At 66.3% G+C, this 27,552-nt stretch overlaps 1 protein-coding gene across 1 annotated transcript; it reads left to right on the top strand.

Moving 5' to 3' along the window:
• The first annotated feature begins 1,137 nt into the window (after positions 1–1,137).
• Positions 1,138–27,100, top strand: PFKL (phosphofructokinase, liver type). The gene is made up of 22 exons (XM_023238651.2): positions 1,138–1,294; positions 6,535–6,608; positions 9,538–9,615; positions 11,554–11,743; positions 12,456–12,621; positions 13,073–13,117; positions 13,338–13,446; positions 15,452–15,547; positions 16,489–16,581; positions 17,783–17,908; positions 18,308–18,372; positions 18,922–18,985; positions 20,179–20,325; positions 20,571–20,641; positions 21,079–21,166; positions 22,530–22,682; positions 24,145–24,309; positions 24,724–24,785; positions 24,960–25,071; positions 25,646–25,745; positions 25,834–25,939; positions 26,655–27,100. The coding sequence occupies exons 1-22, from the start codon at positions 1,210–1,212 to the stop codon at positions 26,800–26,802; spliced, it is 2,343 nt and encodes a 780-aa protein (XP_023094419.1). The 5' UTR covers positions 1,138–1,209; the 3' UTR covers positions 26,803–27,100.
• The last annotated feature ends 452 nt before the right edge of the window (positions 27,101–27,552 follow it).

Genomic DNA, 27,552 nt, shown 5'->3' with positions numbered 1-27,552 from the left:
GATGTTCTGTCTTACCCTCTTCATTCATTCCTCCCATCATCGTTACTGTCCTCGTTTGTGATGCAAACCCTCAGCAGGAGTTTTAGGCACACAGAGGAATCGAAGAATCGTCAACAGGTGCCAGGCTGGAGGGTGGGGTTCCAGGACCCATCGTCCTGCAAAACCCACCTCTGCTCTCTGCGACTAATACCTCCCGGTTTCTTCGCCCCCAGAAGAGAATGATTTTAGGCAAACCATTAACAGAACGTAACACACACGAAAAAAATGCACAAATCATAGGCGGTCAGCTTGCTGAGTTTTCATAGTGCACACAGTATGTCGCCACTCAGCTCAAGACACACAGTGTGACCTGCCTGCCAAGGCTGTCGGCCGCCAGCCCCGGGTCAGGGCTCCCGGGATGGTTGCTTTGCCCCAGAGCCCTTGATTCGGTTCCCAGGGATTGTCACGACCAGGCTCCCTGAGAGCAGCAGCTGGTCTGTTCTGCTATCCCGGCTGGGTCCCCACTCCTGGGGGCCTGACTCGCAGGAGGGGCTCCATCATTCCACGTGACTGTGCAAGGTGGAGGCCGCCGTCCTGGCCCAGGTCCCACCCCCACGTGATGTGGCTTTTCCAGGGGTCCAGCAGATATTTGCGGAAGTAAGGAAACAATGAATAAATGAAGGCTGGCTGGTTTTCCTGATCGAGCAGCCGTGTCCTCTCAGTGGGCCCGCGGCTGAAGACTGAAGGCCCTCCCTGGGTGCCTGAACAGGAGGGAGGGGTCCCTGGGCTCCTTCTACCAACTTCCAGAGAAGCGGAGTTAAAGCCGACCCGGACCGGAACTGCAAACACTCAGGGGTGCGGCAGGGGGCTGTTTGTGCGACCCCCGCCCCCAGGCCTCCCCTCCCGCCCAGGAAAGCTTTGCTGCAGGTTGACGGCGCCTGGACTACAGACGCGGACCCCGGGTAACGCGGCGCGTTTGCGGATCCGACAGGTTTGGGGACCCGAACAAGATGCCAGGTCGGGCCGAGGTCGCAGGGTCCCCGGCGGCAGGGGTGCTGCCCGGCGTCCTCGGACCCGGGCCTGAGCCCGCCCCGCGCCGCACTCCCCGCCCCGCCGGCGCCCCCGGCCGTGACCTCACACGTGGCGCGGGGCGGGGACAGCGGCGCGGGGCGGGCCCGGCGACAGTGCGCGGCCCCGGCGGGAGCGAGCGCGGCCCGTGTCGGCGCCGCCATGGCCACCGTGGACCTGGAGAAGCTGCGAATGTCCGGGGCCGGCAAGGCCATCGGCGTGCTGACCAGCGGCGGCGACGCGCAAGGTGGGCGCGGGCGCGGGCGCGGGGCCTGTCGCCGGGCGGGGGGCGGGGGGCGTCCGCCGGTCCCCGGGCCCCTCCGCGCACGCCCGTCCCCCTCGGCCGCGACCCGGGGGCGCGCGGCCCGCCGACCCCGCGCTGCAGCCCGCGCCCCCGGTGCCGGCCCCCTCCCCGCCCGCCGCGCCCCGACCGCTCTGACCGCCCGCGGACGTGCCTCCGGCCACGGCCTCTGCGCCCCGCCCCCCGCCGCCGGGGGTGTGTCTGCGCGGCCGCCCTGGCCCCGGGACGCGCGCTCCCCGCGTCCCTTCCGGGCAGCACGTGTCCGGACCCCGTTTCCCGGAGGTCGCCGAGCCGAGGTCACTTGGAGCTGGACAGCCGCCTCCCCCGCTCCCGCAGGCGCGGAGAGCCTCGCCCTTCCTGGTTCCGATACCTGGGGCCTTCGTGCCGCCCCCGAACCGCCGCCTCCCCGGCCTTCGGGGCAGCTCTGCCGCCGCACCCCCTCCCCCGTCCCCGCCCCCGTCCGGGCTGGCAGCGCTGGGAGTGGCGGACACCCAGAACAGCCCTTCTATTTGGAGGCCTGGGTGGGGAAGAGGGCAGGATCGGAGGTGTGCTGGCTGGAGCTTGGGAAGTTTTCTAGAGCTGTTCTCACCTGCTTTGTGCTGGGGAAGCCCAAGCAGCCTTCTGGTGGCCTGCCCTCCCCCCCACCCCGGGGGTCCTACAGCCCAGGCCTGGCAGAGCTGGGCTGCTGTCTATCCCCGAAGCCTGCTCTTGTCCTCGGTGCTGCGCGGTGGGCCTCTGGGCTGGGAGGGCCGGTGAGAGGCACCTGTCCTGAGTCCCAGGAGGAACCCGGGACTGCTGTGCGGTGGGACCAGGTCTGCCTCGGACCCTCCACCTGGGAGCCCCTGGGTGCCTCCCTCCAGATGAGGGAGTGCAGACACACCCCTCTCCTCCCCTGACTCCCCATCCGGAAGCAGGGAAGAGGGAGGAGGAGGAGGCTTTCCCAAGCCCAGGAGGGCAGAGTCAGCTGCTGTCTCCAGTGTGTGCTGAGCCCTCTCGGCCTGGTGTGGTCAGCGGGCAGCGTGCCCTGCTGCACGTCCACAGCCCCTCGTGGCCAGAGCACTTGGTGCCCGTTGGCCGGGCCTGTCAGCTCCTGAGGGCATGGCCCAGGGGCTGAGGTGAGCAGCCGTGGAGTGGAGGGAGGCCTTGCAGAAGCATCACCCGTGAGATCAGACCATGGGAAAGGCCAGACACATCCCAGGAGGGCTGGATCCCTGAGTCCCTTCTTCCATGATGGAACGGCAGCCCCTGAGGGGTTGAGAAGGTGAAACGGCACGCATTTAGGTACAGGTGCAAAGCCCTGTGGACGGCGGGGCCTGCCCTCTCCCGGCACAGACTGAACAGAGGCTGGGGGATGGGTGGGGGCGGCTGAGGGGTCAGAGAGCAAGGGTGCTGCCCGCCTGACAGGCGGAGCGGGTGAGAGCGGAGCCTGTCTGAGCTGCGGGTCTCCACTCGGCCAGCCCGGCCCTGGTGCCTCGGCCCATCTGGGCCGTGCTTCCTGGACGCGGCTGCAGGGTGGCTGTCCATGCACCTGCGTGCTGACCGCGGCCACCTTGCCTCGACCCTCTCCCTGCCATCGTCCTCACTTCCCCAGACCCGGGCGGCCTCTGCGTCTCTCCTGTGTGCTCTCTGTGACGTGTAGGTGGGGGACCTAGGTTCCACAGACTTCCGGTTTCGGGCTCAGGGCCGACGCTGGAAGGAAGGTGCAGGGGCCAGCTGCCAGTCCGGGGAGAGTGGAGCCTTTCTGTCCCGTAAGGCCCGAAACCGGGCAGTGGGTGCCCGCCCTGGGCCGGCCCGCTCTCTTGCCAGGGCTGCCCTGACCATGTCGCTCCAGAGGGCAGGTTCTCGGTTTAAGGGTTCCCCGTTGCCTTCCACATAAAGGCTGACCTCACGGAGACCTGAGGGCACCACATGTGCCCTCCCGTGTGGGTGCCGGGCAGACAGCCGCCGTGCAGAGCGGGAACCGTGAGGTGCACTTCCCCCCGGATGCCAAAGTCTGCATTTGTTGGAAGGTGCGGAAACCAGACACCCTCATGGAGCGGAGGGCCAGACCTGGTCATGGTTGGGCCGTGACCCGAGCACTTCCCTGGGGCCTTGGTTTCCCCTTCTGTAAACGGGGGGGGGGGGGCAGCCTCACCCTTCCTGTCAGCCAGTTGTTCAAGGACACAGGAGCACTTTGTGCAGAAGTGACTAGAAGACTGTAAAACGGCACGGTCTGCCTACCGCCCCCACCGTCGGTCTCCCCTGGGGTGAGCGGGGCCCTCCCTGCCCCCCAGAAACACGCAGGACCGGCCCGTTCCCGGTGATCGGTGTGGCCCGGGATGTCCTGTCTCTGTAGGCGAGGACCTGCTCGCTCCCCTCCCCCTCTCGGCGTCCCAGCCGGCTCGGCTACAAGTGAACCCACAATTAAAGTTGCTCGTCTGAGCCCAGTGTCACTGCATGGCCACCACTTTCTCACACGTTTTATTTTTCTGGGAGCTGCTGAAAAAAGTCACGTGATGAGCAGACGCATGGACTTCACAGCGGTCCCTCTGGCAGCCGGGGGGTGGGGGTGGGGTCCCAGGGGTGGGTCCGGGGGGGGGTCTGGGAGGGGGATCCAGCATCCGGGAGGTGGCAGCCTCCTGCTCTTCTGAACCCCCTCACCCCCCCCCCCCCCCCCCCGGCTTAGGGCTGGGTTTATTTTGAGAAAGAAAAGCGGATTAAAGGACAATTAAAAGGCCCTTTTAAGACGCAGCACAGGGAGGTGTACAGGGCAGGGGCAACCCGCCCTCAGGCCGGCCTCCGTGGGGACAGCACAGACCTGCTCCCAGTCTCGCTGAGACAGAACCGGGTCTGAAAGGCTGAACGTGTTAGCATAGCGTAGCCCCGGAGGCCCTTTGCTGTCCGGGGGCCCGCCGGGCAGGCCGTGAGGCGATCGTGACCGCGGGGCTGGCCCGTCCAGTGGCACGCACAGCCGGGGGCACCCAGAGAGACCTCCAGCTGGACGGTGGGCCTGGGTGCCCAGCCTGTGCCCTCCCACCCCCCGGTCCCCACCTGTGCCCTCTGTCCTCACCTCCTGTGTCAGAGGTGGGGCTTGGACCTTGAGCCCGCAGTGGGCCCCAGCTGGCCTCGCCCCAGGGTACCAGGGAGCAGAAAGCCTGCGCCATCCAGGGCCAGTGAGCCAGGTGTCTGGCTGGGGGCCCGGGGCTGGGGTGGGGACGTGGGGGGAGGGCGCTGTGCTGGTGTCTCATCGAGGGCACCCCAGCTGTCGGGTGCGCGGTGCCCTCTGGGCCCCTGCCCTGATTTTGTTCTCTGACACTCCACTTCCCTCCCTTTGGGGGTTCATGGGACATTTGTGATTCCTTTAGAGATAGGGTTCTCTCGCTAAAGTCAAGCGTGAAAGCTATGAGCGTGGCCGGCTCGGGCCCCGGCTGGCCTCTGTGCTCTGCCCCCGACATCTGGGTGCCCCTGCACTTGGACCCCCTGGCCGTGGACATCAGGCAGCAGGACCCTCCGCTCGCTGTGACTGAGGAGTGTCCGGGGTACATCCTGCTGCTGGCCTCCCCCGCTGGGGCTCCCCAGGTCCTCTAGCCTCCCTTTGAGACCTTGGCTTCCCGTCTGTAGAATGGAGAGAGTGGCGGGCGCACCTGCTTTCCGGGGAGCCCCGTGCCGTGAGCCTACACTGGCTCCTCCTGAGGGCCGCCGTGCCGCTGGGGTGTCTGGGGCCTGCTGTCTCCCCACTGCCTTCCAGGCCGCACACCCGGCGAGGCTTGTGTAACCGGGGCAAAGGGCCAGAGATGTCACTTTGGGGTCACCACGAGGAGCCCACACACTGTGAGGGACCCCAGATGCTGTGGAGCCCCCGCAGGACACCGAGCACATAGGCCCTGCCTGCCTCCACCAGCTCAGGGGCCAGAGAGGGGGGCTCGGGGGGCTTGGACGCACCCAGTCTTCCTCCAGGGAAAAGGCTCCGTGAGCGTGGGACAGCACGGGATGTGTGTGCGTGCTCCGGGCGGGGACTGCCAGGGAGGAAGGCGGGATGAGCAGGGGGGTGGTCCTCTGGGGGAGACCAGCCTGGGGCACCTCCGTGATCTGGCCCCCAGACCCAGTGTCAGAAGATGGGACCCAGGGGGCGTGGCTCTGGGGCCACTGGGCAGGGTCCTTGCGGCTTTTGCCGAGCCTCCGTGGCTGCCGCTGTGACCATGTGGCCACTGGGACACTTGCTCCCTGGGCCAGGCCCCGTCCCACCGTCAGAGAGCAGCGGGGGGACCACTGTGCAGCCCCCACAGGGCCGCCCCCAACAGCTGCACTGCATCTCGTAAACACCACTCTATGCTGGGGCCCAAGGTCATGGTGGGGGCCCGTGACCCCCATGGAGGGGACCTCAAGCAGACCCCTCTGCCCTCTGTGGGTGTCAGTCTCAGAACCAGTCATGAGGAAGGGGGCTGAGATTCCTCTGGGCGTGGAGCAGTTCCCTCCTACTGCGCCTTCTCCTGCCCCCGGGCAGCTGCCATGGAGGGGGGTGTGGCTGGGTGACGGGGAAGAGGGGGTCCTGCTAGAGTCTGGTGGCTTCTGTTTGCACGTGTGGGCTGGAGGGCGGGAGCTGGGGCCCACTTAGCTGCACTGCCTGAGGCTGCTGGGTCCCCTGGTAGAGGCCGCCCTGGGGGCACCGTCCTCTCCCGGCTCACAGCCCTCCCCCGGGGGTGGGGGGGGCAGGGAGCTCGTGGCCTTGGGCCAGTGGGCGCTGTCCTTGGTGTGCTCCCTGAGCTGCCCCCCAGTGCCACGGGCTGGGGGGTTCTGCAGCAGAGGGGGGAGGTGGGTTTGGAAGGTGCCACCCTGTGTCTCACGGCCCCTGCCTTTCATCTTGGGCCAAGCACCCACCTCGTTGTCCTCCCCCAAGGGCAGGGCCTGGCCTGTGGGTCTAGGAGGCGGGCAGGGGGCGGGGGTCGCTCTGCTGAGCTGCAGGGGCCGCACGGGGAACCTGGGAGCGGATGAGGCGGTAAAGGGTCTGGAATGTTCGCACACACCTGGTCTCTGGCTCGTCTCACTTCCGAATGCTCCTGCTGCGGCTCACCTTGCGCCTGACCGGGCTCCCCGGGGCTGGACCTCGAACCCCTGGCTCGGTGCCCTGTGAGGTGCAGGGGAGGAAGGCCCCGGGTCCTGATGTGTCTGTACCTCCACTGATGGATGTCACCCCGACCCCCTTGCAGGTATGAACGCGGCTGTCAGAGCTGTGACGCGCATGGGCATCTACGTGGGAGCCAAAGTCTTCCTTATCTACGAGGTGAGGCGCCGTGCAGGGTCTCTGGCCCCCACACCGCCACTAAAGGGGGCCGTGCACGGTGGGGAGGGACTGGGCCACCTGGCCACTGGTCGTGGTTTAGAGAGCAGGGATGCTGACGTGGGGGCTGGTTAGGACGTGACAGGCGGGGAGGGGCTGGGCCCTGGCTCTGGGGAGCGGGTAAGGAGCCCACCCTGGGTGCTTGTGGGGGGGACCGTGGCCCTTGACATGCAGGAGGGTAGGAAGCTGTGGCCCTCAGGGGTTTGGGGCCTCAACCCCACCAGTTGTCCTTCTGTTGGCTTCCTCCATCCACTCAGCCCTCCTGCACCCTTAGCGGCACTGGGCACACCGTGTGTGTGAATGTGTGTGTGAATTACCTAGTAATAACAGCTGGGCAACAGAGTATCACCGGGTAACAGAGTATCACAGGGCAAGAGCATCATCCCTCCATTTTGTTCTGCAGAATGGAGGCCCCTTGCCCCCCTCCCACCTATTTCAGGTTTGGGGTGACCCTTCCCTCCAGCCTGGTGCCCCCACACCCACACATGTGGAATCCCTTGCACTGTGTTGCCTGTGTTGTGTTACTTTGTTTTCACTTTTGACTAGGACTGTAGCAAACTGTAGCGACCCCCCCCCCCCCCCATCTTCCCTCCCACTGCCGGCTGGCTCTGCCAGCGCTCTGCGGCCCCTTCACCCCGGCCCCAGGGTAGGCGGGTCCACACCCTGGGCTGGGTGGTGCAGGGATGTCAGAGGCAATGAATGAGTGAGCGGTTAGGCAGCCCCCTCCCATGGGGCTCTGGACCCTCAGACCAGGCTTGGGTGGCTGGGCTCCTGCAAAGCCCCAGGTCTCGAGTCTCAGGAGCCCCACAGGTGGGGCCCACGCCCTGGTAACGGTCTAGAATGTTCTGGGGGACAGGGTGGGATTCTCGAGGGAGTGGCCTCATTCCATGGACAAGCAGCCTCCAGATAGGGAGGTCCCCGCCCCTCCTCCCTGGGTTTGTGTGCGCGTGACAGGTGCGTCCTTCATCTCCGTGACCTCCATTTCTTCTGTTAGGTGGGGATGTCGGGGCACAACTGCTGTGACATCGTGAGTGAAAGCACTCGTCACACAGTCGTGACACCACGAGGGCTCAGGAAGAGGGATTGCTTTTACTGGCCCAGGAACCAACACCAGACCTCACAGATTTGCTGCCAGAGGGCTGGGCCCGCACGAGGGGCTGGAGAGGGAGAAGGCTTGGGGGGCGGGGTGATACGAAGTGCATAGGAGCATGCAAAGACATTCTAGAAGGTTCCGAGGCTAGGAAAGGACAGTCGTGCCAGTCAGACTTTGATTTCAGCTGAGCTGACCGGCTGTCTCGGGGTTCCCGGGGATGCTGGGCGCACAGTGGGTCAGGGGACAGACCGGCACTCTGCTTGGGCTCGGTGCCCAGTCCTGGGCTTTTGCAGACTGAGATCTGCCTCTTTGTAGCTGCTTGCTCTGGGCAGGGTCTGCTGCGGGTTTTCAGGTCATGTTCCTGCCTTTTTCTGCACGGGTTGTGGGGAGGGGCTGGCTTGTGTCCTAGTGGCAGAAAATTCTGGAGGGAGTCGGGGAGGCAGGGAGGGGTAAAGGTCCTGGCCTGGCCTAAGTGGGAGAAAGTAGCTTGGTGGTCCCTCAGACTGGGGGCCGCGGTCCCTCTGTGGCCCCAAGGACCTTCTTCTGGCTTTGGCTCCTGGCAGGGGGGTACCTGCCCCCCACCTCCATCCCCAGGAATGGGACCATTTGCCCTGTCTGCCCCAGAGCCCCGCTGCCCAAGACCCTGCAGCCCCGGGTGATGAAACAGGGTGAACTGGCTGGAGGGGACGAAGCAGAGGGGGCGGGGCAGATATCCAGAGCCACACTGGGCTCTGGCCCCAGGCAGGACAGTGGCTCACTCACGGCTTCACTGGAGGAGCTGGGAGGGCTGCAGGGAGGCGGTGGCCCCGTTCCTCTCAGCGCAGTGGGGCTGAGTCTTTTCGCTGTTTATAAGTGCATGTGCCTTACGTCCAGACGGTATGGAGACCTCCAGTTAAGACAGGTGGGCCCCCTGATGGCAGAACAGGCCTCCTCCCAGGGCCGTCCAGGAGGCAGGTGGCTTGTGTCCCAAGGAAGCAGCACAGGGCCATCAGGGAAGTCAAGCCAGAACCACCTGCAGGGACTGACGCGCAGCCCCCCGGGATGGAGACTGGCCCAGAAGTCCCGGCCGAGTTGCTGGTGGGCGGGGAGGGGACCACGAGCATGTGTGGCCATGCGGTCCGCTGCTCACGCACCAGGAGACCACGGGCATCCCCCTTGGGCGTGTGCATTCTCAGCAGCCTCGTCTCTAAGCCTCAAACTGGAGACCTCCCACATGCCCATCAGCAGCGGACGGATCGCAGCCCTATGGGACCGCATGATGACAGGGACCCGTGCAGACACCGGGCTGAGGGGGAGGAGCCAGACTCAAGAGCAGACGCTCTGGCTGTCCCCCCCCATCCCCCCACCCCATCCAATCGATCCCTTTAGGAGGCAGGATGGCAGCTTCCTCTGCAACGAGGGTCCCGGGCAGAGGGCCGCTGGGCACTGGGCTCGTTATGTTGCCAGTCTGGGTGACCTGGTGTGCGTGGCTCCAGAACTCAGCAGGCGGCTGGCTCCACCACCAGCCTCTGCCCTGTGTAAACTCTCTGATAAATAGGCTCTTGAGCCCTGCAGAGGGTGTTCTGGAAGGACCAGCTGGGCACCTGGGCACCTGGGTCTCTCCAGCTGGCCACCCCACTTCATCACCCAGGGCCCGGGGCTTGGCGGGGGGACCTCGGGGGGCAGGACCCGTGGGCCCACTTCCAGCCAGACGGGGTTTGGGCAGAACACCCCAGTGCCCTGCCCGCAGCTGACGGTGCTGTGGGGCACCTGTCTCGCCCCGTCCCTCTCTGGTTTCAGGGCTACGAGGGCCTCGTGGAAGGAGGCGAGAACATTAAGCAGGCCAACTGGCTCAGCGTGTCCAACATCATCCAGCTGGTAAGGCCTGCAGTGGGACGGCCCCTTCCTGCCCGGGGGCACATGTGTAGACACGTGTGTGCGCGCCCATGGAAACACACACGCACGCCTTGCACCTCGGGCGGCTAGGCTCCAGACTGACCAGGTCATCGGCTGCTCCGGGGTCACGGGGACACGGTGGCCTCTGTGACAGGAGATGACGGAGCTTTCAGCGCAGGGTGGGCAGGGGGGCAGGACTCTTGGGGAGAGGTGTGCCGTGGCCTCTGGACGGCCTCTCCCAGCCTCCACCTGGTTTTCCCCGTGGTCATGGTCCTGAGCTTCCCAGTGACTGAGGCGGCAGGCAGGCTGCTGCGTCCTTCCCCACCTTGCCGGGGCCAGGGGCTCCTGGGAGGGGTGGTCTTTGCCCTCAGAGCTGGGTTGTGTGCATCCTTGTCACCTGTTTCTCCCAGGCTGCCAGCTGACGCCCTGTGTATTCAAGTGGCCAGTTATCATCATGAGCCCCGAATGGGTCAGCGGGAGTGGTGGGGGGCCAGGGCTGGACCCCGGTGCCCAGGCACGGCCACCCCGCCAGTGCTGCCCACCCCTCCTGCCCAGGGCAGGCGTTACCTGTGGACCTTGCCCCCCCCCCGCCCCGGGCACCTGAGGGATAGGTCCAGTTTGCTGTCCCCGTTCCGTTCAGTCCACTGGGGTGGGGATGAGCTTCCTTCTCGGGCGTCATTAGACCCGCCCGCTCCCCCCCCCATCCTGGAGTGGGGCTACAGCCTGGCCACTCCCCTGTCCTCCACCCCAGGGGTCTAGGGAGGCGTCCCTCAGGCCTCAGACCCCGATCTGGCCATTTGCTCTTCTCTAACCCTGTGTCTGAGGATGGTTGTGGCCTCTCTGCTCTGAGTGAGCAGCCCCGGGGAGGGGGCTTTGGGCTGAGTACTAAACTGGGCTGTGAGGCTTGCCTAAAGGTCAGCAGGTGGAGGGAGCTGGGAAGAGCTGGTGTTTGGGGAGGAGTAGGGAGCCCAGAACATGGAGGCAGGAGGGGCAGGAGGGAGACAGAGGAGGCAGGAGGGGACAGAGAGGGCAGGAGGGAGACAGAGGGGGCAGGAAGGAGGCAAGAGGGGGCAGGGGGGAGACAGAGGGTCATAAGGGGGCAGGAGGGGGCAGAGAAAGCAGGAGGGAGACAGAGGGGGCAGGAGGGGGCAGGAGGGAGATAGGGTGGGGGGGAGATGGAGTAGGAGGGAGACAGGCAGGAAGGAGACAGGGGGTAGGAGGGGGTGGGAGGGAGACAGAGGGTCATAAGGGGGCAGAGAAGGGGCAGAGAAGGCAGGAGGGAGACAGAGGGGGCAGGAGGGGGCAGAGGGGGCAGGAGGGGGCAGGAGGGAGGCAAGAGGGGGCAGGAGGGAGACAGAGGGTCATAAGGGGGCAGGAGGGTGCAGAGAAGGCAGGAGGGAGACGGGGCAGGAGGGGCTCCCGGGAGGAATGCTGGGCATTTCCAGGAGGGCCCCAGGGAAGCTCCCGCCATCCTTCCTTTCCCGCCCCGAGGTGCTGTTGGGGGCACACGGGGAGGATTCGCTCTCTGCCTCCAGGGTGGTGCCCCTGCACCAGCCCACTGACTCAGGAGTCTGGCCGGAGCCTGTGAGGGCCGTGTGCCGGGCAAGCCCGGGACTGAAGGCAGGTCCCCCTGGGGCTCGGGGAGCTTCCCGCATCGAGCCCGCCCGTGTGCACACGTGTACTTGTGTGCTCACGCTCATGTGTACGTGCGTGCACACGCGTGTCGTAGATTTCCGAGCCTCCTCACTTCCTGACATGGGGAGATCTCCTCCTCGTTACAAATACCAGGAGAAAGGCACAGGGAGGTGGGGACGCGTGTCCAGGCTTCCAGAGAAGTCCCTGGCCTTCTCCGAGTTGTGCGGGGTCTGCTCGTCCCTCCCTGCCCCCGCGGCGCCCCCAGGCTCCCTCTCGTCCCCACAGGGCGGCACGGTCATCGGCAGTGCCCGCTGCCAGGCCTTCACCACGCGGGAGGGGCGCCTGGCGGCGGCCTACAACCTGGTCCAGCGTGGCATCACCAACCTGTGTGTCATCGGCGGGGACGGCAGCCTGACGGGCGCCAACATCTTCCGCCGCGAGTGGGGCAGCCTGCTGGAGGAGCTGGTGGCAGCAGGTGGGTTGGGGCGGGGGGCACGGCGGCTCCAGCACCCCTGTGCCACCGCTGCAGGGCAGTGGGGACCGGCCGGTGAGATGCGTCTGGCCGCTGGCCGCTGGCCGGGAGGAGGGGGCCCGGCCTGGCCCCAGGTCAGGGCAACCCCGGCCGTCTCCGGGAGCCTCGGGCTGGGCTCGGCCGGGAGTGAGGAGGTCAGTGATCGAGCCCAGGGCCTCTGGGAGTGCAGCGTCGGGGACCCCCGGGCAGCGTTTGTGCTCCTGGTGGGGACGATGGTTCCAGGGTGACATCCTCTGCTGTGTGGACACGCCTGTCTGTCACTGATTCCCGGGCGTGGGTTACAGACCTAGTCACCGTTCTCGGGGACAGAAGAACTAAGTGTTGGTAACGAAAGACAGAGTCCCAACCAAGGTTGCCAGTCGGAAAGTGACCTCTTGGAGTTCAGTTCGGTGGCCCTAGTGGGGACCTGGCGATGAGGGGTGCCCCCTCCAAGGCTCTCTGGGAGGCCTCGTGGCCTCAGTGTCTGAGGTTCAGCCCCCCCGCCCCACCTCTCCCCCACCCCTGCGGCAGGACCTGGGGACCCAGTGCGGTAAAGAGGGCCTCGGAGCCTGGGACCAGCGAGGGGGCCACGCTGCTAGGGGGCTGGGGGTGAGCGACAGGGGGCCAAGGGAGCAGGGTCAGGCCGGCGGGGCCTCAGGGCTGGCTCCTCGTGCAGGCAAGATCTCGGAGAGCACGGCGCAGACCTACTCGCACCTGAACATCGTGGGGCTGGTGGGCTCCATCGACAACGACTTCTGCGGCACCGACATGACCATCGGCACGGACTCGGCCCTGCACCGCATCATGGAGGTCATCGACGCCATTACCACCACCGCCCAGAGGTGAGCGAGCCCCCCTTCCCCCGCCAGCGAGCTGGGGTCCCATCTCCCAGCCACGGGGCCCCAGCTGTGCACCCGGTCTCCGTTAGGCCGCCCGCCGGCCCCGGAGCAACCGTGTGTCCCCGAGGGGCCTTCAGGCTGCCGGCGGGGACCCCCGGGCCCAGGCAGGGCACGTGGCCTTCGGCCCCAGGAGCAGATCAGTGAAAACCGGCCCAAAGGCGGGCTGTGAGTCCAGGCACGGGTGGCCCGCACTGCAGGGTCTCGGCTGCCCTGGGCGTGGGAAGGGCTGTCTCTCCTACATCTGCTGTGTCTCCAGGGCGTTTCCCTGGCAGGGCGGGGGCCGTGGGTGGCGTGGCACTGCCCCTGTGCCCGGGCTGCTTCTGCTGGGCTGTGCCCGCTCGTGCAGCTGGCCCCGGGGGCGGCACTGACGCGTCCCCCTGTTCCGTGTCCACAGCCACCAGAGGACCTTTGTGCTGGAGGTGATGGGGCGGCACTGTGGGTAAGGGGACCGCCCTGCCGGGCGGGAGGGCGGGGAGGGGCTCCTGGGGAGCAGGCCTGGGGCTGCGGCGCCTCCGCGGGGCCCGAACGGTGCAGGTGCTGACTTGGTGCTGAGGGACTGGGGGCTCGGGTGTGGTGAGTCCCATCACAGCTCAGAGCCATACGTGGTGCTGGCTACACCCCGCCGCCCGCTGGAGCCCCTAAGCGTCCTGCTCGCCCAGGTACCTGGCTCTGGTGTCCGCCCTGGCCTCGGGGGCTGACTGGCTGTTCATCCCCGAGGCGCCCCCCGAGGACGGCTGGGAGAACTTCATGTGTGAGAGACTTGGGGAGGTGAGTGTCGGGGGTGGGGGGGTTCTCCTGGAGGTTCCTGCCACGAACCGCTGGGACGCAGAGAGATGGGTGTCCCCCTGGAGCGTGGCCTTGGGCAGAGGAAGCAGGGGAGGGCGCTCAGGACACAGGCCTGGGCGGGCCTGGGCTCAGCTCCTTGGTCAGTGCTGACATGGGGAGGGGGCAGGCGTGGGACACGGTCGTGCCGGCCTCCGGGGGCTGTGGCCGCTGAGCCTGAGCCAAGGGAAGTGGCCTCATGATGATGGGTGGATGGGACACCGGGCAGTGACCCCAGCAGACGAGGCCCCAAATGGGCCGTGGGGGCAGGATGGGGAGGCAGTGGGGGCTGAGGCTTTGTCTGGGGGAGGAGCAGGGTGTTTGGAATACAGTTCGGGCGGCCCCCGGATGGAGTCTGCCCCGGGGACCCCCAAGATGCCCCAGCCGGCACGGGCTGGCCCCTCGGCCAGGCCAGGGCTCAGTGGAGGACAGGAGGACCCTGAGGTGGGGGGACTATGGTGGGAGTTGGGGGGGGCCTTCAGATCAGGGGGCTGCGGTCTGGATTTGAGGCAGGGGGCCTCACGGTTGTGCGCCGAAGTTCACGTTCAGGCCAGGACTGCGACCTCAGGGCGAGCACAAGGCAGCCCAGGGGCTCGGCCCTTTCTTCAGTTCAGGAGCCCCGGGAGGTCGGTCTGACGGGTGAGCCCGGGGCTGGCTCTCGAGTGTCCCCGTCCCCGTGTGACGGTGAGGGTGGCATCAGTCTCATCCACTGCGGTGTTGCCTCCAGCCCCTTGGCCTTGCATCTCTGCCCAGGGTGAAGATGCCTCGGCTGGTGAAGCCGAGGGCAGGGCCACGCGGAGCCCAGTGGGTGGGGCTGACTGGAGGCCCATGTTGTCCTTGGGTAGAGTCCGGGGCCTCGTGGTTTTCACCACGTGGAGCGAGGCTCTGTAGCATGGTCTCTGGCTGACCTCGGCCTTGGCTCACTCGCTGCGACTTTGGGGCTGGGCCTTTCCTGAGGTGCCTGCCCTCAGGGTCAGTTCTTTCCTGCTGTGTGAGGCCCTCGGGCCCTCCCTAGGCTTCCCTGAGCCTCAGACACCCTCTGTGAGGTGCGGGTGCTACCCCTTTTTTACCCACCTCCCCGCCTCTTCTGTTCCACCTGCGGCCCTGCCTCTGGCTCCCTCACCTCACCTGTACCAGCATCACCTCCTCCAGGCAGCCCTCCACTCCCACTTGTCCCTCCCACTGCCCTGGACCCCACAGGAGCGGCTCAGGCCCTGTCTTCTCTGAGGCTCTTTGGATGCTGGGGGGCAGACACGGCTTGTCGGCCAGAGTGAATATTTTGTATGCTCTCAAAGAAAGAAATGATTGAGAAGTGTTCTCCCCAGAGAGCTTTGGATTTGTGATGATTAATCCCACCAAGGGCTGGTGCAGGATGCTGTGGGTCCCCTCGGTGACCCATTGGCCCCTCCACAGCCCGGGGAGGGGGTCTCACGCCAACAGTGCCGGGTGTCCAGGGAGGCCTGGGTGGTGGCCAGCGCTGTGAGGTCACTCCATTCTAGGGCTAAGAAAACGGAGGCCCGGAGGCCTGCCTCAGTGTGTCAGGCCAGCTGCCTGAGGATTGATTGGCTCACAGACCTAAGTTCAGGGTCCCTCTGGCCTCTGTCCCAGCTCCCGGCTCCCAGGTCCCAAGGGGGCTGCAGGTGTTCCCTGGGAGTACGTGCAGCGACCTCCCTGTACCATCTGCCCGGTTCCCAGCCCCAGGGACCCCGTCCTCCCCGGCTGCCCCCACCTGCCAGGTGTGCGGGCAGAGAGCCCTCCTCCAGCGCCTCCCCCACCCCCGAGGCAGGGGGGGAGCAGGGTCCCCGTCGGCACATCTCAGTCCACGCCTCCCCTCTTCTCATGTGGATTGTGGGCCCCTTGGTGTGGACCCCAGGGGAGGCTCGCAGACGGCAGGTGTCTCGGGCAGATGTCTGCAGGCGGGCCGCTGAGCCCTGGGGCATCTCTGACCTAGACTCGGAGCAGAGGGTCCCGACTGAACATCATCATCATCGCAGAGGGCGCCATTGACCGTAACGGGAAGCCCATCTCGTCCCGTTATGTGAAGGACGTGAGTTGGGGGGGGGGGTCACATGGGGTGGGTGGGGCCTCGGTGGGATGGGCACCCCTTTATCTCCAGTGCCAAGTGCTCTTGCTGGGGCCCGCCCCCAGCACCCCATAGACAGCAGGCTCCTGGAGGGAGCTTCTTCATTCCCGGTGATAGCCAGATGCGGGATAGGTGTGCCAGGGGCCCCCCGAGAAGGCCCGGCCCCGAGGCTGAGGTGTGGCCCCACATCTGTCGCGAGCCGCCTGCCCCTGGCTCCCAGTCTCCATTCAGAACACATTCCCTGCAGGGCCAGGCCCGTTCCCCATCCCAGAGGCCAAGTCCAGGCCCCTAGTGCCATCCCAACGATGGGGCCCTGCCCCTGCCGGTGACCCCTCGGGGGGACGGTGACTCCCACCCTGTGCAGGGCTCACAGCCGAATAACGGACTGCGGGGCGCCCTTCTTCCCTGTGACCTCCACCCACCTGCCACGGTCCACCCCCCGGGCCCCGGGCCCCCGTCCTGACAGGGCACGGCCCCTGGGAGCCTCTCCTCCCTTTCTTGGCTGCCACACTGTCCGCGTGTCCCCGGTCAGGAGCCAGCCCACCTGCTGCGTCTGCACAGACTCAGGGCCTGGGGGAGCCAGACCCGGGGGGCTGAGGACCAGGATGCTGCCAGCAACAGGACCGGGGCTGTAGGGACGCCATTACACATCCACACATGCAGAGAAATGCCCCCCCCGCCCCACGGGAGCTCCACATGCACACACACACATGCCCCATGGGCACGAATCCTGAGCCGGCTCACGGGGCCCTGGGGGGCTGACACCCTGGTATCCCTGAGATCGGGAGGGGCGAGGACCAGGGTTAGGGGCCCGAGGGGTGGCAGGGCAGTGAGGGTGGGCGCTGAACCCAAGGACCCCTCCCCCCCCCCCCCCCCCCCGGCCCCGACTCTCTCCCCATGAGCAGCTGGTGGTCCAGAGGCTGGGCTTCGACACCCGTGTGACTGTGCTGGGCCACGTGCAGAGGGGAGGGACCCCTTCGGCGTTTGACCGCATCCTGGTAGGTGGGGCGCTGCTTTGTCCCGGGCGTGCACGAGTGGGTGAGCGCGGCGGGCATTTCCTCGCTGCCGCTGGTCTCACAGATGAAATGGAGACAGGGCCCCTCCATTTCTGTGTGGGTGGGAAGCGCAGGGCTGGGGACCTGTGTCCCCGCCCCTCACCTCAGCAACCTGGGCTCCCGGGCCTCCCGGTGATGGCTTTTGGCCCCCGGAAAAGGGGGCGGTGCGTGGAGGGCAGGACCCCGGCTCCGCCCTTCTAGGGTCTGAAGTCTGGTGGTTCTGAGTGTGGCCCACAGTGCCAACACAACAGCTCTTATGACCTGGGGGAGGCCCTGGGGAGGCAGAGACCTGGCCTGTGGCCTGAGTGCCATCACTGATCAGCCCAGCTGATCACTGCTGGGTCCCACCTCGTCCTCTGCAAAGTGGGAATCCTGTGCCACCAGATGGAGACAGGGTCTGGGGCCCGGAAAGTCCCCACGGGTGGTAAAGTGTCCACACACGAGGGCTGGTTACCCTGCGCCTGGGGCCTGCACCTGCCTTCCCCAGGAGACCCCGTATGCTGTCCCCCTAGTCCCACACAGAGAAGCAGGGACGCTGACCCCGGACAGGGGCCTTGCCCGCCTGGCTGGGCACTTTTTGCAGCCTGCACGAGGCTTCAGCACTTGGGAGAGCTTCCTGAGGGCCCCAGGATGGCGGGACGGAGCACTGTCCTCCTCGCAAACCGGGGGGGGGGGGGGCAGAGATGTGAGGGGACGGGTCTAGGTGTCCCCTGCTTACAAGAAAAGAGTGGCCTGCCAGTTTCGTAGAAGCTGGTGGAAGACACAAGGTGCCCGGGTCAGAGACAGAGGAGAGCAGGTCCTGAATGTCTTGGCCAGCCCAGCCCACCGGCCCTCCTTCTCACGCATGCTGAGGTGTGGGGCGGGGACACAGGAGCCGTGACATGGAGCCCAAGCCAGCAGCCCTGTTAGGGCAAAGAGCGCTGGAAGCCCGTCCCGCCTCCCACCTGTCGCCGTCAGGCTGAGCGACTGTGGTGTCCTAGTGGGGCTGTCTGAGACCCCGGAGGGGCTGTTGTGAACGGTGGTCACATGAAGTCATTTCTGGGATCACCTGCTCCAGAAGCTTGGACCGGCCGGTGTGTGGGTGCACGTGGCTCGGGGGTGGGCCGCCCCTCCCTGAGCCCCACCCGCCCCTCTCCCTGCTCAGAGCAGCAAGATGGGCATGGAGGCGGTGATGGCGCTTCTGGAGGCCACTCCCGACACGCAGGCCTGCGTGGTCAGCCTGTCGGGGAACCAGTCCGTGCGGCTGCCCCTCATGGAGTGTGTGCAGGTGGTGAGTGCCCAGCCCCGCCTCGGGCCGGCCAGGGTGGGGGTGCTCCCTGCAGAGATGCCTCCGGGGGGGGGGCTCTGCCCCCCTGCTCTGCTCACCCGCCCCCTTCCCAGCTGGCCGGGACCACCCGTCCCTCCAGGTCCTGTCAGGGCACAGGCCCCGTCCCCACCTCATGTCCCCACCCTGTCCCGCTGCTTCCCTGTCACATGCCACCTCCTGTCGCATTTCGGGGTATCGGGGGCCTACAGCCCTCCAGGGAGGCGAGGGAGGCGTGAGCGTGTCCTCAAGGTGGGCCCCACGAGAGGTGTGGGGGCGGCCGGAGCTCACTGAGCTCCTGGAGTCGGGCGGCGGCCGTGAGCGTGCCCCGGGCCTCCTCCAGCCTGTACCTCTCTTTTGGTGAAGACAAAGGAGGTACAGAAGGCCATGGATGAGAAGAGGTTCGACGAGGCCATCCAGCTCCGTGGCAGGTGAGGGGCTCCCGGGGCCCGGCACCGAGCGCAGTCTGTTCCACAGGTCCTCGGCAGACGCCCACGTGGCTGTGCCCCTGGCCCTCAGGGCGCACGCCCTGGCAGAGACCCTTCCTTCCGAGTGTGTGTGGCCAGGCGTAGAAGTGGGGCAGCAGGACGGAGGCACAGGGTCCCTGTGACGGGGGAAGCGGGCGGGCTGCGAGGTGGACGGGAGCTGCCACGCAGGGTGGAGGGGAGAGGGGCGGCTGGGGCGGGAACCCGGAGGGGCGTCCACAGAAGGAAGGTGGGGGTCAACCTGCAGCGGTCGGGAGGGCTGGACCCGCAGCACCCCCTCCCCACCCCCCTGCACAGGCCGGATGCGGGGCTGTCGCTTTGCTAAGAGGGGCGTGGGGGCCGTGCTCTTCAGGGCTTTTCGTAGCCACCAGAGTGGGGTGCTGAGCCACGCCAGCGTCCAGCTTCTTCGTGGCTGCGTGGTGGGGCCACGGGCTGTGCTGAGCTGTGTGGCTGTGGGCTGTGGGCTGCATGAGGCATGACCGGCTTCCCTTCCAGGAGCTTTGAGAACAACTGGAACATTTACAAGCTGCTCGCACACCAGAAGGTCTCCACAGAGAAGGTGAGGGGGGGTGAGCCGCAGGGCCCTCGTCACTGTCACCTCTGGAGCCTGCCCCTGGGTCCGCCCGCCCGCGGAGCCGGGGTCTGCCCCGGGAGCAGGAAGCTCTGAGCTGGCCCTATGGACTCTCCCTCCTGTCTGGGTCAGAGCCATGAGCTGAGAGGCTTGGCCTCTGCCTGACCAGCGGGTCCCAGACAGCCGGCGTCTGGGCCTGGAGGTGACCTTGGCTGGTCATGTATCAAACAGCTGGAGGAAATTAAGTCAGGCCTATAGGCTTAGGTCAGGACAGAGGGGAGCTAGTGCTTATGAAATGTTATAAAACAGCCCAAAACCTCATGAAATGGGCTTTCTTCAAAATAAGAATGATAACGGGACTTGTTTCTGAAACCCGGGAACGAGGAAAGGGTCCCACTGGGACTGTCCCAGCCAGCGGGGCCCTGGCCCCCATCTGTCCCAGGGGCTGGTCAGGGACAGGCCATACCCCCAGTACAGCAGAGCTGTCTCCATGTCCCCTCCTGGAACCGCTGGCGTGACCACATCTGGGGCCACAGGGCTGTGTGACCAGGACCCACTAGAGCCACATGTGACCACGGAGTGCTGGCCACGAGGCTGCCTGTAGCAAGGTGGGCTGTATGTGCCACACGCACCGGGTTCTGGGGACATGGTCTGGAAAACCGTGGAATAGTCCGTTGGTAATTTCTTCGGCTGATTCTAGGTCGGGGTGATGTTTTGGTTACCTCCCGCAACTCCGGTACTAAAATAGCATCACCCGCTTCTTTGCACTTGACGAATGTGGCCCCCTCCGCTATGCATCCGTGCCGCTCGCCAAGATCTTGGGGCGCTGGCTGCTCTGAGCCCAGGGTGTGGGGTGATTGCTGGAGGCTTCGGGACAGGCGCTGGCTCTGGCCCGAACCCGCGCGCTGCCCCCCACGAGCTGCACTTGGCCGAGAGTGACCAGAGGACTTGAGCTGATGAGCTGGCCGGGCCTGTGCTGTGGCTCATTTGGGTCTCTGCCAGGAACTTGTGGGACAGATGTGTGCCCTTCCCAGCGGGGGCCACTCGCTGGACGGTGTGCAGGCAGGCAGGGGAGCCTGGCCCCTTTTCTGGGGGCCACCCCCTCGCTGACTTGTGTCTGGGCCGGCTGGCTCCCCCCCAGCCCCGTGCTCACGCTGCCGTCTCCTTCCTCTTGTCTGAAGACCAACTTCTCCCTGGCCATCCTGAACGTGGGCGCCCCGGCGGCCGGCATGAATGCGGCTGTGCGCTCGGCGGTGCGGTCTGGCATCTCCCAGGGCCACACGGTGTATGTCGTGCACGATGGCTTTGAAGGCCTGGCCAAGGGTCAGGTAGGTGCGGCTGTGACGGCAACCACACAATGGTTTCGCGCGTGTGCTGGTGTGTTTATAACCCACCCCCAGCTTGTAACAAGGACCGGGGGGCTCACGGTAGAAGTCTCAGGCAATGCCCCGGGGCAGGTCCCTGAAGAAAGCGGATGAGAGGCCCTCGGGAGAGGGGCCTGGGGCTCTGCTCTGACCTGCAGTGATGGTCAGCGCCTGGCCCGGCCCCCTACAGCTGCACCTCCCCACCGCAGGTACAGGAAGTGAGTTGGCACGATGTGGCCGGCTGGCTGGGCCGTGGCGGCTCCATGCTGGGGACCAAGAGGTGAGCTGCTGGCTGACGGGCCCGGCTCCCTGGCCACCGTGGGCAGCGGGGGGCGGGGGATCCAGAGGCAGGCTCAGGAGGAGTGGACGTTGCCGGGGGAAACCAGCCCCGTGGCCTGGACTAGGTCCTCGCTTCTGGCTGGCGGACAGCCCACGGTGGGCTGCACCCCCTCCCGAGACCACCTGTGCACAGGAGAGTGGCCCAGGTGGCCCCCCACCCGCAGAAAGCATCTTGTCAGGCAGCTGGCGGGCAGCTCCCCCTCCCCTGTCCCACCGTGGGCCCCGCTGACGCCCGGGCGCTGAACGAGAATCACAGCAGCACATCTAGGGCTGGCTCCCCCCACCGCCACCCGTGCGTCTCTATCAGGTGCGGTGTGGGAGCGTGTCCTTCTGTCCAGGCGCTCTGGGCCACGTTTATGTGACTTCTGTCCACCGCAGGACGCTGCCCAAGAGCTACATGCAGAAGGTAGTGGAAAACATCCGTACCTACAACATCCAGGCCCTGCTGGTCATCGGCGGCTTTGAGGTGCGGGCCACTGCAGGGAACGAGGTTGGGGCAAGGACCCTGGAGAATGTCTTCTCTGCCTGGGGCCGCTGGGGTGGTCCTTCTGGAAACCCCATGCTCCTGGCTGGGGAGTCACACCAGTCAGCCGACTGATGGGGCCATGGGGCTCAGTGTGGTGTTCGGCTCTGGGAAGGTTTTTACCTTCTCCTATAGGCTTCACAGAGTTTAAATCGGTGCTGGCTCCCAGGTGCTGGAGAGGGGGAGGGGGAGGGGAGAAGCAGGGGGGGTGGGGGGCAGCTCTGACCTTCTGAGCAGCAGCTCCTGGTGGGGGTGGGCAGCCCCAGGGCAGGAAACCCTGTGGCCTCCTGGTCCATCCCCACTCTGCTCTGGCCTGTCCCCCGCCTGTGAGGTGGGGTCCCAGGGAGGTGGGGCCCCAGGGAGGTGGGGTCCCTGGGAGGTGGGGCCACTGGGAGGTGAGGTCCCAGGGAGGTGGGGTCCCAGGGAGGTGGGGCCCCTGGGAGGTGGGGCCCCAGGGAGGTGGGGTCCAGGGAGGTGGGGTCCCTGGGAGGTGGGGCCACTGGGAGGTTGGGTCCCAGGGAGGTGGAGTCCCAAGGAGGTGGGACCACTGGTAGGCGGGGTCATGGGAGGTGTGACCACTGGGAGGCGGGGTCCCTGGGAGGCGGGGCCACTGGGAGGTGGGGTCTCAGGGAGGTGGGGTCCCAGGGAGGTGGGGCCCCTGGGAGGTGGGGCCCCAGGGAGGTGGGGTCCCTGGGAGGTGGGGTCCCTGGGAGGTGGGGCCACTGGGAGGTTGGGTCCCAGGGAGGTGGAGTCCCAGGGAGGTGGGGCCACTGGGAGGTAGGGTCCCTGGGAGGTGGGCCAACTGGGAGGTGGCGTCCCTGGGAGGTGGGGCCATGGGAGGTGTGACCACTGGGAGGCGGGGCCATGGGAGGTGTGACCACTGGGAGGTGGGGCCCCTGGGAGGTGGGATTCCTAGGTGGTGGGGTCCCTGTGGCAGCTCGCAGACATTGTGCTGTGCACGGCAGGCCATCGTTGGTGTGACATGGTGCTTGGCCAGCCCCAGTGACAAATGCCCATTCTTGCCCTTTCCCTGAGGTGCCCCAGGCCCCCTGCAGCCCGCCCGGTGTCGAAGGTGGTCCCAGCAGGGTGGGCGAGTCTCCTTCCTGTCCTCCTTGGGGCCCCGTTTCCCTGGCTGACGGGCTGCGGAGCCCCTGGGTGAGGTCCGCCGGGTCGCGGCCCCGGGGTGGTTGCAGGGGTCCCGGCACCCAGCCCCAGGCACATAGCGCGTCAGCTGGGGAGCAGGGCCGAAGCACCCCCGGGCCGGGAGCCCGCCTTCGCCGCCCAGCGCAGCCTTATGCGCCCGCAGGCCTACGAGGGGGTGCTGCAGCTAGTGGAGGCACGTGGGCGCTACGAGGAGCTCTGCATTGTCATGTGCGTCATCCCGGCCACCATCAGCAACAACGTACCGGGCACCGACTTCAGCCTGGGATCGGACACCGCCGTCAACGCCGCCATGGAGGTAGGTGGGTGCCAGGCTGGACGCGGGCGGGCGTGGGGTGGCCCCTGGAGAAAGTGGCGAGTGGCACGGTGGCGAGCTCCCAGGTGGGCTGTCCCTCGAGGCCTCATGGGTGGCAGGCAGGACTTGGCTCTGGGGTCACTGCGGTGTGGCGACGGTGGCTGTCAGGGCCAGAGCTGACTCAGCTGAGCTAATGCACGTGTGGACGTCGGGCCACGGTTCTGTCCAGTGAGCAGCCACACGTGGACGGGGGGAGCCCAGCCCCGTGGCTGGGACGTGGGAGGGTGGGCACTCGGGAGAATGCGCCATCACTAGAGCAGGGCTGGCCCCATTTGGTGTTCCATGGGGGCCTCCTCACGGCTCTCTCCACCTCTAGACCTCTCCCACGCCATCCGTGGCCCCACAGGGGGCTTTCCCCCAGGGTCCAGCACTTCTGTGTTCGGGGGGCCCCGGGGACTGAACCCAAGCAGCTTCTGCGTCTTTCTTCTAGCTTTCACGCTAGAGAAAGGAGAAAGGAGAAAATAAGAATAAAGCAAACAAAAGACTACAGACCTCCCCCGCCCCCATCCTGATCTGCTGACCCGGACCTGTGGTCTTGCAGGGGTTTTCTTCAAATTCACCCCCACCCCTGCCATCCTGGCGGCTATATAGGGGCCACCCATGGCTCCTCTGAAACTTCTGTGCCTCTGCCCCTCACCAGCACCAAACATCGTCCCGTTTTTCATGCCTCTACGACAGGAAGAATTGTGTTGTTTTCCTCTGTACCTTGATTTTTGATGAAGTTGAACTTTTGTTTCTATATTTATTGCCCATTTATGGGTTTTATGGAAAATTACCTTTTTCTGTATTTTGTCCATTTTCCTCCTGGTGAGTTTTCTTTTGTATTTGTCAGCGCTCTTTATATATGTAGGACACCGATCCTTTGGCAAACATTGGAGCTGTTTCCTCCACTTTGCTGGTTGTCTCTTACTTGGGGTTTAGCCTCATGGTTCAGATCCCACTAACCCACTGGTCTTGTTGGTCCTTTCTCAATTCTTTGTTTAATGTTATAATTTTTTCTCAAACTCTGAACATCTGGGTTAGAATCATCCTGTGTCGCATCATCACTGGCATCTGTAGGATGTGTACCTTCACGTGTCGCCTCGTCCCTTGTTACAATGACCCTACAGTGGCTGGAGCGTCGCTCCATGTACAGATGAGAGGATTGAGGCCCAGTGTTTCCCTGGCCCCATGTCAGAGCCTCCCGGCTCCATCCCTGGCCTCCACACGCTAGGTGCTGGAGACACCCCCATTGTCCCCCAGGCGAACAGTTGCCCCCGTTGAGGACCTGATTCTGAGGGCCCTGTGGAGAGCATGCGGTGTGGGCTGTGGCACCCTGGGCAACTCTGGGGGGAGACCCGGGTCCCTGAGGGGCAGTGGCTCCCTGTGGCCCACGGGGAAGTCCCTGACCACCTCTGGCCCCCAGAGCTGTGACCGCATCAAGCAGTCGGCCTCGGGGACCAAGCGCCGCGTGTTCATCGTGGAGACCATGGGGGGCTACTGCGGCTACCTGGCCACTGTGACGGGCATCGCCGTGGGGGCCGACGCCGCCTACGTCTTCGAGGACCCTTTCAACATCCAAGACTTAAAAGTGAGCCGAGGCCCCGAGCCCTTCTCCTGCCACAGACATCCCAGCGGGGCTGAGCGGGGGTCCCCTCCTGAGACACACAGGAGCCAGGCTGGGGGCTCTCTGCTGGCGAGGGGACCCCACTCATGACCCCCAGCGCCTCCTCCCCGACCCCGTGCAGACCTCCACCCAGCGTCCGTGTTGTCGCTGCCGTGGCCTCCTGGCCCCAGCCACCCACCTGGCCTCGTGGCCCAGCCCCATCACCCAGGGCCCCGCCAACGTCAGCCGACCTGCGTGCGTCCCCATGACCCCTGGGTCACACTGGCCCTGCGGTTAGCCTGGACTATTCCTTCCCAGACAGCCTTGAGGCTGTGGGTGGGTGCTGTGCGGCTGCCGTTCTCACTCCGGGCTCACCCTGTGTACCCCCCACGCCCGCAGGCCAACGTGGAGCACATGACCGAGAAGATGAAGACACACATCCAGAGGGGCCTGGTGCTTCGGTGAGGCTGCCAGACCCGGAGGGTGGCTCGGGGCTGCTGAGGGGCGCCGGACCCAGAGGGTGGCTCGGGGCTGCTGAGGGGCACCGGACCCTCCCCCAGCACTGGTCTGTGGCCGGGCCTGGCGGGGGCTCAGCGTCTGGACGAGACCCGAGCCGGCCCCGGCCCTCTTTCCAGAAACGAGAAGTGCCATGAACACTACACCACGGAGTTTCTGTATAACCTGTACTCCTCCGAGGGGAAGGGCGTCTTTGACTGCAGGACCAACGTCCTGGGCCACCTGCAGCAGGTAGGGGCCCAGGGGCCTGGTTCTGGCCTCTGCCTCCATCTGACCCGAGCTGAGGGGCCCCAGGAGGATATGGCAGGATGGGGACCCTTCCCTGTGCACGACCTCGTGGGGCACCCGACCCTTCCCCCTCATGCCCGCGCTTCCTGCTCGTCACCCCTCCGTGCGGGTGAGGGGTGGGGGGTGAGGCTCCTGTCCGCCTGAGTCCTCACCACCAGGACAGGGCAGGGCCGGGACGCCTGTGGCCACCTCCGCCCTGCCTGGTCCCCTCCTTCGTGGCCTCCTGGTGGCCCTGCAGGAAGCCTGCGCCGTGCGGGGCCCACAGGGGCCGCCCGACAGGACGGCAGTCAGCCCACCGCCCGGCCTCTGGAGATGGCTCTTAGGCTGCACCGGGGTAGACAAAGGGGCTGGGGCGCCGCAGACAGAGATGCAGGGAGCTTGGACGGGATGGGGTGTCAGGAGCCGGGAGGGCTCCCCTGCGGTCACGGCGGGGCCGTTCTGCTGGGCTCCTGCCAGAGCCCCCCCCCCCACCCCGTCTCTGGCCTGACGGAGGCGCCCTCACCCACTGCATTTCCAGGGCGGAGCTCCGACCCCCTTTGACCGGAACTACGGTACGAAGCTTGGGGTGAAGGCCATGCTCTGGATGTCGGAGAAGCTGCGGGCCGTCTACCGTAATGGTGCGTATGTGGCAGGAAGGGGTGGTGGCTCCGGGCCTGACCTCGCCCTCTGCCCGGACCCAGGGTTCAGGGCGGCCTGTGTCCACAGGGCGGGTGTTCGCCAACGCCCCCGACTCAGCCTGCGTGATCGGCCTGCAGAAGAAGGCGGTGGCCTTCAGCCCTGTCACCGAGCTCAAGAAGGACACCGACTTTGAGTGAGTGCCTCCGAAGAGAGGGGTGGCCTGCCTAGCCACGCTCGGGCCCTGACCCCACGGGGCTGCCCCGTCTGCCTGCCCAGGGCCAGAGCGGTGATGACACCCAGGCCTGAGCCCAGGCCGGGGCTCCTCCCGTAGGGTGGGGTCGGCGGGCTGGTCCGGCTGCGGACACCCCTCTCACTCCCCCAGCCAGCCTGTGCTGAGCCCCCAGAGACGGACACCCCAGATACCGCTGCCTGGCTCCACTCCAGGCGGTGTCCCGGTGCTCAGAGGACGGGGTGCCCGGGTTCTCAGAAAATGGGGCATCTGGTGCTCAGAGGAGGGGGTGCCGGGGTACCCAGAGGAGGGGGTGTCCGGTGCTCAGAGGAGGGGGTGTTGGGGGTACTCAGAGGAGGGGATTTCTGGTGCGCAGAGGAGGGCGTATCTGGTGCTCAGAGGAGGGGGTGTCGGGGTACCCAGAGGAGGGGGTGTCCGGTGCCCAGAGGAAGGGGTGTTGGGGGTACTCAGGAGGGGATTTCTGGTGCGCAGAGGAGGGCATATCTGGTGCTCAGAGGAGAGGGTCTCCGGTGCTCAGAGGAGGGTGTGTCGCGTGTCGGGGGGCTCAGAGGACAGGGTGTTGGGGGTGCTCAGAGGAGGGGGTATCTGGTGCTCAGGGGAGGGGGTCTCCGGTGCTCCGAGGACGGTGTCCCCAGCGCTGACCGCACCCTTCCGCCAGGCACCGCATGCCGCGGGAGCAGTGGTGGCTGAACCTGCGGCTCATGTTGAAGATGCTGGCGCATTACCGCATCAGCATGGCCGACTACGTGTCCGGGGAGCTGGAGCACGTCACCCGCCGCACCCTCAGCATCGACAAGGGCTTCTGAAGCTGCACCCCAGCTGCCTCTCCCCGCCACCTCTCCCCCTCCCTGGAGTCTGCGGGCAGGCGGTGGGCGGGCAGGGGTTGCAGCCCTCTGGGTCTGGCCCCACGGCTTCCCCCTCTCTTCCGCTGCCCGCTGGGGGGAGTGCTGCCCCGGGGGGGGGGCGAGGGAGGGGGCCTCCGTGCGGGGACACCACTGTCCTGCTGTGGGCCCTGCTGTGACCCTGCTTCTGTGTGCACTGGCCACCCTGGAGGAGAGCTTGTCACCTTTTCTGGAAATAAAGTCACCTGACTGTGGAGGGTGACCAGTCTGCGGGGAGCAGGCCCTCTGTGATCTGGGGCGGTGGGGGGGGGTGGCAGTGGGCAGCTGGTGGTGCCCCCCGACCTGCACACACAGGGAGGGCCTGGCCTCCCTCAGGCTTGGGAGCATTTCTGAGCCTGGCTCTGAGCCCTGGGTCTGACCTGGAACGGTGCCCAGGCTGCCCGGGCTGGGGTCTCGGCAACAGAGCCAGAGACCCAGGGGCAAGCGGCTGATCTGAGCGAGGGAGTATCCGTGGAGACACTGGTGGAGGTGGGCGACGAGGGAGGCAGAAACGTCACCCGCTGATCCATCCAGCACAGGTTCTGGGGGTGGCACGGAGGCTTGCTCTGCAGCATGACGCGGCACCGGCGTCTCGGGAGGAGAAGCTGAACCTCAGTGACACCACCTGCACTTCTGGGCACCCCCCCCACCCCCGCCCTGTTCCTCCTGAGGTCA

The sequence above is a fragment of the Felis catus genome, chromosome C2 (genome assembly GCF_018350175.1).
Source record: "Felis catus isolate Fca126 chromosome C2, F.catus_Fca126_mat1.0, whole genome shotgun sequence".
NCBI classification, from domain to species: Eukaryota; Metazoa; Chordata; class Mammalia; order Carnivora; family Felidae; genus Felis; species Felis catus.
This window is presented reverse-complemented; position numbering and strand designations above follow the sequence as displayed.

Bases quoted from the DNA above. Each gene is read 5' to 3' on its own strand.
- PFKL (XM_023238651.2), top strand. From the start codon at position 1,210: ATGGCCACCGTGGACCTGGAGAAGCTGCGAATGTCCGGGGCCGGCAAG. The intron at 18,986-20,178 runs GTGAGGGGGGGT...TCTTGTCTGAAG, and splicing joins AGAAGGTCTCCACAGAGAAG to ACCAACTTCTCCCTGGCCAT. The intron at 25,746-25,833 runs GTGCGTATGTGG...CTGTGTCCACAG, and splicing joins GCGGGCCGTCTACCGTAATG to GGCGGGTGTTCGCCAACGCC.